At 51.3% G+C, this 10,868-nt stretch overlaps 1 protein-coding gene across 3 annotated transcripts in view; it reads left to right on the top strand.

The window, feature by feature from the left end:
- The window catches only part of dap3 (death associated protein 3), a 47,651-nt gene that overhangs the window by 14,388 nt on the left and 22,395 nt on the right, over positions 1 to 10,868 (top strand). For all 3 annotated transcript variants that reach the window (XM_072548816.1, XM_072548817.1, XM_072548818.1), the window contains exon 2: positions 3,588 to 3,634. In XM_072548816.1, the coding sequence (XP_072404917.1) occupies positions 3,588 to 3,634 (47 nt within the window). The remainder of the gene's footprint in view (positions 1 to 3,587; positions 3,635 to 10,868) is intronic.

Genomic DNA, 10,868 nt, shown 5'->3' on the forward strand with positions numbered 1-10,868 from the left:
TGCCTCCCCCCTCTCTGCTGCCTCCCCCCTACAGGCCTGCACCCCTCTGCTGCCTCCCCCCTACAGGCCTGCACCCCTCTGCTGCCTCCCCCTACAGGCCTGCACTCCTCGGCTGCCTCCCCGTGCAGGCCCGCACCCCTCTGCTGCCTCCCCCGTCTCTGCTGCCTCCCCCTACAGGCCCGCACCCCTCTGCTGCCTCCCCCTACAGGCCCGCACCCCTCTGCTGCCTCCCCCCTCTCTGCTGCCTCCCCCCTACAGGCCCGCACCCCTCTGCTGCCTCCCCCCTACAGGCCCGCACCCCTCTGCTGCCTCCCCCCTACAGGCCCGCACCCCTCTGCTGCCTCCCCCCTACAGGCCCGCACCCCTCTGCTGCCTCCCCCTACAGGCCCGCACCCCTCTGCTGCCTCCCCCTACAGGCCCGCACCCCTCTGCTGCCTCCCCCCTCTCTGCTGCCTCCCCCCTACAGGCCCGCACCCCTCTGCTGCCTCCCCCCTACAGGCCCGCACCCCTCTGCTGCCTCCCCCCTACAGGCCCGCACCCCTCTGCTGCCTCCCCCCTACAGGCCCGCACCCCTCTGCTGCCTCCCCCCTACAGGCCCGCACCCCTCTGCTGCCTCCCCCCTACAGGCCCGCACCCCTCTGCTGCCTCCCCCCTACAGGCCCGCACCCCTCTGCTGCCTCCCCCTACAGGCCCGCACCCCTCTGCTGCCTCCCCCTACAGGCCCGCACCCCTCTGCTGCCTCCCCCCTCTCTGCTGCCTCCCCCCTACAGGCCCGCACCCCTCTGCTGCCTCCCCCCTACAGGCCCGCACCCCTCTGCTGCCTCCCCCCTACAGGCCCGCACCCCTCTGCTGCCTCCCCCCTACAGGCCCGCACCCCTCTGCTGCCTCCCCCCTACAGGCCCGCACCCCTCTGCTGCCTCCCCCCTACAGGCCCGCACCCCTCTGCTGCCTCCCCCCTACAGGCCCGCACCCCTCTGCTGCCTCCCCCCTACAGGCCCGCACCCCTCTGCTGCCTCCCCCCTACAGGCCCGCACCCCTCTGCTGCCTCCCCCCTACAGGCCCGCACCCCTCTGCTGCCTCCCCCTACAGGCCCGCACCCCTCTGCTGCCTCCCCCTACAGGCCCGCACCCCTCTGCTGCCTCCCCCTACAGGCCCGCACCCCTCTGCTGCCTCCCCCTACAGGCCTGCACCCCTCTGCTGCCTCCCCCTACAGGCCCGCACCCCTCTGCTGCCTCCCCCTACAGGCCTGCACCCCTCTGCTGCCTGCACCCCTCTGTTGCCTCCCCCCTACAGGCCCGCGCCCCTCTGCTGCCTCCCCCTACAGGCCCGCGCCCCTCTGCTGCCTCCCCCCTACAGGCCCGCACCCCTCTGCTGCCTCCCCCCTCTCTGCTGCCTCCCCCTACAGGCCTGCACCCCTCTGCTGCCTCCCCCCTACAGGCCTGCACCCCTCTGCTGCCTCCCCCCTACAGGCCCGCACCCCTCTGCTGCCTCCCCCCTACAGGCCTGCACCCCTCTGCTGCCTCCCCCCTACAGGCCCGCGCCCCTCTGCTGCCTCCCCCTACAGGCCCGCGCCCCTCTGCTGCCTCCCCCCTACAGGCCCGCACCCCTCTGCTGCCTCCCCCCTACAGGCCTGCACCCCTCTGCTGCCTCCCCCCTCTCTGCTGCCTCCCCCTACAGGCCCGCGCCCCTCTGCTGCCTCCCCCCTCTCTGCTGCCTCCCCCTACAGGCCCGCGCCCCTCTGCTGCCTCCCCCTACAGGCCCGCACCCCTCTGCTGCCTCCCCCCTCTCTGCTGCCTCCCCCCTACAGGCCCGCACCCCTCTGCTGCCTCCCCCCTACAGGCCCGCACCCCTCTGCTGCCTCCCCCCTACAGGCCCGCACCCCTCTGCTGCCACCCTGTGCAGGCCCGCACCCCTCTGCTGCCTCCCCCCTACAGGCCCGCACCCCTCTGCTGCCACCCTGTGCAGGCCCGCACCCCTCTGCTGCCTCCCCCCTACAGGCCCGCACCCCTCTGCTGCCTCCCCCTACAGGCCTGCACCCCTCTGCTGCCTCCCCCCTACAGGCCTGCACCCCTCTGCTGCCTCCCCCCTACAGGCCTGCACCCCTCTGCTGCCTCCCCCTACAGGCCCGCACCCCTCTGCTGCCTCCCCCTACAGGCCCGCACCCCTCTGCTGCCTCCCCCCTCTCTGCTGCCTCCCTCGTGCTGGCCCGCGCCCCTCTGCAGTCACCTTTTTTAGAACCCTCCCCTGTAAGTAATCCTTATCGGGACTGGTGCCTCCTGTGAGAGAAACTCTTGAATATTTCATTGAGTGTAGTCTGACCTGCATTAGATTGATTTTGGATCAAAGTGGAAGTTAAGGTTTGTTGGGTAGTGTGGACAGGCAGGAAAGTAGAATGAGTTGTCGATCAGGTGGGCTGCAATCTTATCATAAAACGGGCTTTGGCGGGGCGAGTGGGTGCGATGGCTATTCCTGAGGTGGGGGACAGGGGTACTCAGCCTCTATGTGCGAAACCCATACAGGCCTCACCCAAACGTTTGCAATTATTTTCGAGAAACCACCTTGTCTTGCCTTATTTGTGAAAATCCTAAAGCCTGCAGTGAGATCTGGTGGAACATTAAGGTTGGAGGGTGATTTTGATCAAAGATGTCAACCTAATAAATGGAGACGACAGAGTAACTGGTGTGAAATTGTTCCCCGATTGCCCCCCCCCCCTCCCCCAGGAACATTACGTGCACTGAATGCATCTCTCACGCACCGACAGCAAATAATATAATGGCAACTGCACATTTTAAACTTTATGTTGAAGAATCTTAACTCAAAAGATATGGGGCAAAGTTGGGTAGATCTAGTTAGATTTCCCCACAATATCTGGGCATTTCTGAGATAGACTTTACAATATTTTTGCGGGGCTGCGGGTTAGTGAGTTGGAGTTTACAGGATCTGTGCGGAGCTGTGGGTTTGTCCAGTAGTGGTTACAGGATCTGTGCGGGGCTGTGGGTTTGTCCGGTAGTATTTACAGGATCTGTGCGGGGCTGCGGGTTAGTGAGTTGGAGTTTACAGGATCTGTGCGGAGCTGTGGGTTTGTCCGGTAGTGTTTACAGGATCTGTGTGGGGCTGTGGGTTTGTCCAGTAGTGGTTACAGGATCTGTGCGGGGCTGTGGGTTTGTCCGGTAGTATTTACAGGATCTGTGCGGAGCTGCGGGTTTGTCCGGTAGTGTTTACAGGATCTGTGCGGGGCTGCGGGTTTGTCCGGTAGTGTTTACAGGATCTGTGCGGGGCTGCGGGTTTGTCCGGTAGTGTTTACAGGATCTGTGCGGGGCTGTGGGTTTGTCCGGTAGTGTTTACAGGATCTGTGCGGGTTTGTCCGGTAGTGTTTACAGGATCTGTGCGGGTTTGTCCAGTAGAGCTTACAGGATCTGTGCGGGTTTGTCCGGTAGAGCTTACAGGATCTGTGCGGGTTTGTCCGGTAGTGTTTACAGGATCTGTGCGGAGCTGCGGGTTTGTCCGGTAGTGTTTACAGGATCTGTGCGGGAGATGAAACACAGCTCCATATGGCCTCTGATGAAATTCCCTCTCTTCCTTTGCAGGAATGTTGCTGAGGAGCCTGTGGATTGTCGCCAGACTTGGCCGACCGGTGAGTTACGTTCAGCAGTTTGAAATTACAAAGTATTGCAAAACCTTTAGACTACAAGGAAAGGCCAATTGGTTCCTCTACTCTATGCCCATTCCATGTGATCCTGCCCCCAATTCCGCTCTCCATGTCTCTGTCTCTCTCTCTCTCTGTCTCTGTCTCTGTGTGTCTGTCTCTGTGTGTCTCTCTCTCTCTGTCTCTGTCTCTGTGTGTCTCTCTCTCTCTCTGTCTCTCTCTCTCTCTCTGTCTCTCTGTCTCTCTCTCTCTCTGTCTCTCTCTCTCTCTGTCTCTCTCTCTCTGTCTCTGTGTCTCTCTCTCTGTCTCTGTGTCTCTCTCTCTGTCTCTGTGTCTCTCTCTCTGTCTCTGTCTCTGTGTCTCTCTCTGTCTCTGTCTCTCCTCTCCCTTGTGTGTTTATCTAGCTTCCCCCTTTAAAGTGTCCTTGCTCATCACCTTGATCAGTTTGCATGGCAGAGAGTCCCCCTATTCTACCCCTACTGCCTGTGGGAGTGAATCCCCTATTCTCCCCCTACTCCCTGTGGGAGCGAGTCCCCCATTTGCTCCCCCCCCCCCCCCCCAAACTCCCCGTGGGAGCAAGTTCCTCCATTCTTCCCCCACTCCCCATGGGAGCGAGATCCCCTGTTCTCCCCCTAACTTCCTGTGAATGAGCGTCTCTCTGCAGGAGTGAGACCCTATTCGCTCTGTTCTCTGGATATCTCCTGAATTTCCATTCGGATTAATAATCACCATCTCATGTTTTATGGTCCATAATTCTGGTTTCCCCCCACCCCCAGCCCCAATAAATGGAAAGACATTGTTTGTATCTGTCAGAGGGAGAGTGCAGAGGGAGTGCCGTGTTGTCAGTGGGTCAGTTCAGAAGGAACAGATTGTTGAGCACTCTCTCTTTGAGAGGGTGGGTGAGCTAGCTCTCTGTCAGTGCAGACCTGATGGGCTGAATGACTCTCTCGTAGCCCAGTTTATCCACGCCTGAATGCTGTTCAGGAGTGAGGTTCCCCTTTATTCCCTGGGCCCCTCCATTCCAGTGTGTTGCTGTGACTGAATGTGAGATCCCTTGCTGGGATCAGCCTTTCCTCATTCCTTACTCAGCGGTTTGACATTCCCTGAATTGCTCGTCCGTCTGAATCCTCAATCCGTGCTTATTTCCAACTGTAGTTGACATTGTAACATTATAGTAAGATGCCCCCTGGTGATTATTCTGCTACACTGCTCTCCTCAAAACACATATTGCTCTGGGACTGAGTGGGTTGTTTGATCCGTTTCAGAGAGCAGTAAAGAGCCCACAGCTTTGCTGTGGGTCTGGGGTCACGTGTAGACCCGACCAGGCAAGGGTGGCAGATTTCCTTCCCTTAAAAGAATATTAGTGAACCGGACGGGCATTTGCAGCAATCACTGATGGTTACATGGTCACTGGCAGTGATTGGTTTTCTCGTCCCTCTCTGTGAATTAAATTCCAGCAGCTGCTGTGGTGGGATTTGAACCTGTATTCACCTACACTGACACGCACAGCACTAACCCGGGTTTCTGGATTGCTAATCCAGTGACATTCCCACTGCACCACCATCACCCAATGTTTAATGAGCCCTTATACCTTTAGAAATTCAGGCTCTGACCTGTTCACCAACAGTTACAGTCCTATGAGACAAAGCAATTTATTTTGAAACTAAGCACAGTGTGACAAATTCCCAACCTGCTGCTCAACATCACTGAAAGTTCCTTGTTGTACAGAAACAGTCACTCAGCTGGCTCACTGCAGGCAGATTTTGACCCTGTGTATAGAATGTGGACACTGCACACAGTCACAGAACAAAAACAAGCTATTGCATGGAATTTGCATTGTGAGCAATTATATAGTTATGTTTTGTAAGTAACACACTTCAGTGAGTTACAGACTGGAATCTAATCAAGGGATCAGGGTGGTTGATATATAGAACAGATAGCTGGGGAGGGAGTTCCAGACTGGAATCTAATCAAGGGGTTCGGTGGTTTAAATACAGATTAACAGATCCCTGGGTAGTGAGTTACAGACTGAAATCTAATCCAGGAGTTCAGTGTGGTTTATATATAAAATAACATACCCGGGAGGAAATTGGACTGGAATCTAATCGAGGGGTTTAGGGTGGTTTATATAGAGAATAACAGATACCCTGGGGAGTGAGTTACAAACTGGAATCTAATCGAGGGGTTCAGGGTTGTGTGTATGTAAAATAACAGATACCTGGGAAGTTAGTTACAGACTGGAATCTAATCAAGAAGTTCAAGGTGGTTTATATATAGAATAACAGATACCCAGGGAGTGTGTTACAGACTGGAATCTAATCAAGAGGTTCGGGGTTGTTTATATACAGAATAACAGATACCCGGGAGGGAGGTACAGACTGGAATCTAATCGAGGGGTTTATATACAGAATAACAGATACCCGGGGAGTGTGTTACAGACTGGAATCTAATCAAGAGGTTCGGGGTTGTTTATATACAGAATAACAGATACCCGGGAGGGAGGTACAGACTGGAATCTAATTGAGGGGTTCGGGGTGGTTTATGTGTAGAATAACAGAAACCCAGGAGGGAGTTGCAGACTGGAATTTGGTCGAGTGGTTCAGGGGTGTTTATGTACAGAATAAGAGATACCCAGGGACTGAGTTACAGACTGGAGTCTAATTGAGGGGTTCAAGGTGGTTTACATATAGAATAACAGATACCCGGGGAGGGAGTTGTACAGTGGGATCTAATTGAGGGGCTCGGGGTGGTTTATATACAGAATAACAGATACCCCGGGAAATGGGTTACAGACCAGAATCTCAAGGTGGTATATATGCAGAATTACAGATACCCATGGAGGGAGTTACAGACTGGAATCTAATCGAGGGGTTCAGGGTGGTTTACGTATCGAATAACGTATCGAGAGGTTTGGAGTTGTTTATATAGAGAACAGCAGATACCTGGGGAGTGGGGTACAGACCAGAATCTCTTCGAGAGGTTCAAGGTGGTTTATATATAGAATAACAGATACCCATGGAGGGGGCAACAGACCGGAATCTAATCAAGGGGTTTATATACAGGATAACAGATACCCAGAGAGTGAGTTACAGACTCTAATCTAATTGAAGAGTTCAGGGTGGTTTATATATAGAATGATAGATACCCAGGAGTGAGTTAGAGACTGGAATCTGATTGAGGAGTTTGGGGTTGTTTATATATAAAATAACAGATACCTGGCAGGGAATTACAGACTGGAATCTGATCGAGGAGTTTGGGGTTGTTTATATATAGAATAACAGATACCTGGCAGGGAATTACAGACTGGAATCTGATCAAAGAGTATAGAATAAGGAATACATGATTGTGAGATGAATTCTGTCGTCCAAAGTGGAATGAGTATATGGGCAAGTTATGAACTCTGGGAAGGTTTGGCACCTGTTTTAAGCTGAGCTTCACCTCTATGTAGTGTAAAACACTAAATTTGGTGCAGTAGGGTGGTTTTTAATTTAAATACAGTTCTCCAATTTCTGGACATGTCCAGTCTGGTGGAGTTGTGGGGTTCGGGGTACATGCTTGTGTGTGAGGTTGTTGTCCACTTGAGTGTATGAGTTCCTTTCTGAGGTTTAAGAGCTGCTCCTGTTTTTGAGGTATTTTAGGTGCTGGAGGTGATTTCCTCGAATTCCAGGAGCAGTAATTACTGTTTTATATGCTGTTGCATTGTTTTGGAACTTTGGAAAATAAAAGTCAAAACAACAGCACATTAAAAGGGAGAAGAGCAGACAAAGGAAGCACATGATGAGCACAGTGCAGGAGAGAGAGAGAACCTGCACAGTTATTGCTTTTGCTGTTTGATTAGTGTATTGCTGGACATCGAAGTGCATCTGGGAAAATTAACAAACAGTGAAATTCATAACTAATCTTGGAGGAACATGTTGGGTGAAGTTCACAGCACAGAATCAGATAAGTTAATTGTTGTTTTAAGTCTGTCCAAGAGAAATGCTGCAGTAGTGAGTATTGTGGATTCTTTCTTGATTATATGTTTTTGGAAATAAGTCTCTTGATTAAACTTAAAATATAAGCCATAACTATTTATTTAACCTGGGGCAGTGTTTGTAGAGGAATAAGACGGTGTTATTTTCTGGGTCTGTAGATTGTGAAGGAGCAAAAATGACCTTTAATAGAGTGATGTGTACTTCTTGTCAGATGTGGGAATTTAAAGAGAGTTTTAAGGGTTACTGCGGATTATATCTGCCATAAATGCTGTTGGATGCAAATCTTATCAGATCAAGTGGATCGGTTGGAGAGACCGATAGAGGCGATGAGGAATTTGCAACAGCAACAGTATGTGATTATTGGCAGTTCTCGGAAGGGGGGAAAGTCTCAGATGGGTTAACCCCAGGAAGGGTGAGAGCGGTCGGCACCTAGGGCAGGAATCGTTTGTGGAAATACCCATTTCAAACAGGTATGCTGTTTTGGAAAATGTAGGCAGTGATGGATCCTCAGGGGAACGGAGCACGAACAGCCAAGTTTCTGCTATTGAGACTGGCTCTAATGCAACGAGGGGTACGTTGGGTTCCAAGAGATAATTGTGTTAGGGGATTCTGTAGTCAGGTACAGACAGACATTTCTGTGGCCAGCAGAGAAAAAGCAGAACGGTGTGTTGTTTCCCTGGTGCCAGGATCAATGATGCCTCAGAGAGGGTGCAGAATGTTCTCGCGGGGGAGAGGGGCCAGCAGGAGGTCATTGTCCACATTGGAACCAACGACATAGGAAGGGAAAAAGTTGAGATTCTGAAGGGAGATTACAGAGAGTTAGGCAGCAATTTAAAAAGGAGGTCCTCAAGAGTCGTAACATCTGGATTACTCCCAGTGCTACGAGCGAGTGAGGGCAGGAATAGGAGGATAGAGCAGATGAATGCATGGCTGAGGAGCTGGTGGATGGGAGAAGGATTCACATCTTTGGATCATTGGAATCTCTTTTGGGGTAGAAGTGACCTGTACAAGAAGGACGGATTCCACCTAAATTGGAAGGCGACTAATATATTGGCAGGGAAATTTGCTAGAACTGCTTCGGGGGATTTAAACTAGTAAGGTGGGGGGGTGGGACCCAGGGAGATAGTGAGGAAAGAGATTGATCTGAGACGGGTACAGTTGAGAACAGAAGTGAGTCAAACAGTCAGGACAGGCAGGGACAAGGTAGGACTAATAAATTAAACTGCATTTATTTCAATGCAAGGGGCCTAACAGGGAAGGCAGATGAACTCAGGGCATGGTTAGGAACATGGGACTGGGATATCATAGCAATTACGGAAACATGGCTCAGGGATGGGCAGGACTGGCAGCTTAATGTTCCAGGATACAAATGCTACAGGAAGGATAGAAAGGGAGGCAAAAGAGGAGGGGGAGTGGCATTTTTGATAAGGGATAGCATTACAGCTGTGCTGAGGGAGGATATTCCCGGAAGTACATCCAGGGAAGTTATTTCAGTGGAACTGAGAAATAAGAAAGGGATGATCACCTTATTGGAATTGTATTATAGACCCCCCAATAGTCAGAGGGAAATTGAGAAACAAACTTGTAAGGAGATCTCAGCTATCTGTAAGAATAATAGGGTGGTTATGGTAGGGGATTTTAACTTTCCAAACATTGACTGGGACTGCCATCGTGTTAAAGGTCTAGTTTAAAATGGGAAGCTTTCAGAAATGAGATAACAAGAATCCAGAGAAAGTATATTCCTGTCAGGGTGAAAGGGAAGGCTGGTAGGTATAGGGAATGCTGGATGACTAAAGGAATTGAGGGTTTGGTTAAGAAAAAGAAGGAAGCATATGTCAGGTATAGACAGGATAGATCGAGTGAATCCTTAGAAGAGTATAAAGAAAGTAGGAGTATACTTAAGAGGGAAATCAGGAGGGCTAAAAGGGGACATGAGATAGCTTTGGCAAATAGAATTAAGGAGGATCCAAAGGGTTTTTACAAATATATTAAGGACAAAAGGGTAACTAGGGAGAGAATAGAGCCCCTCAAAGATCAGCAAGGCGGCCTTTGTGTGGAGCTGCAGAAAATGGGGGAGATACTAAATGAGTATTTTGCATCAGTATTTACTGTGGAAAAAGATATGGAAGATATAGACTGTCAGGAAATAGATGGTGACAGCTTGCAGATTGTCCAGATTACAGAGGAGGAAGTGCTGGATGTCTTAAAATGGTTAAAGATGGATAAATCCCCAGGACCTGATCAGGTGTACCCAAGAACTCTGAGGGAAGCTAGAGAAGTGATTGATGGGCCTCTTGCTGAGATATTTGTATCATTGATAGTCACAAGTGAGGTGCCGGAAGACTGGAGGTTGGCAAACGTGGTGCCACTGTTTAAGAAGGGCGGTAAAGACAAGCCAGGAACTATAGACCGGTGAGCCTGACCTCGGTGGTGGGCAAGTTGTTGGAAGGAATCCTGAGAGACAAGATGTACATGTATTTGGAAAGGCAAGGACTGATTCGGGATAGTCAACATGGCTTTGTGCGTGGGAAATCATGTCTCACAAACTTGATTGTGTTTTTTGAAGAAGTAACAAAGAAGATTGATGAGAGCAGAGCAGTAGATGTGATCTATCTGGACTTCAGTTCGACAAGTTTCCCCATGGGAGACTGATTAGCAAGGTTAGATCTCATGGAATACAGAGAGAACTAGCCATTTGGATACAGAACTGGCTCAAAGGTAAAAGACAGAGGGTGGTGGTGGAGGGTTGATTTTCAGACTGGAGGCCTGTGACCAGTGGAGTGCCACAAGGATCGTAGAGGTACAGTTAGTAAATTTTCAGATGACACCAAAATTGGAGGTGTAGTGGACAGCGAAGAGGGTTACCTCAGATTACAATAGGATCTGGACCAGATGAGCCATTGGCCCGAGAAGTGGCAGATGGAGTTTAATTCAGATAAACGCGAGGTGCTGCATTTTGGGAAAGCAAATCTTAGCAGGACTCATATACTTAATGGTAAGGTCCTAGGGAGTGTTGCTGAACAAAGAGACCTATAGTGCAGGTTCATAGCTCCTTGAAAGTGGAATTGCAGGTAGATAGGATAGTGAAGGAGGAGTTTGGTATACTTTCCTTTATTGGTCAGAGTATTGAGTACAGGAGCTGGGAGGTCATGTTGCGGCCTTACAGGACATTGGTTAGGGCCACTGTTGGAGTATTGCGTGCAATTCTGGTCTCCTTCCTATCGGAAGGATGTTGTGAAACTTGAAAG

The sequence above is a fragment of the Chiloscyllium punctatum genome, chromosome 28 (assembly GCF_047496795.1).
Source record: "Chiloscyllium punctatum isolate Juve2018m chromosome 28, sChiPun1.3, whole genome shotgun sequence".
NCBI lineage: Eukaryota > Metazoa > Chordata > Chondrichthyes > Orectolobiformes > Hemiscylliidae > Chiloscyllium > Chiloscyllium punctatum.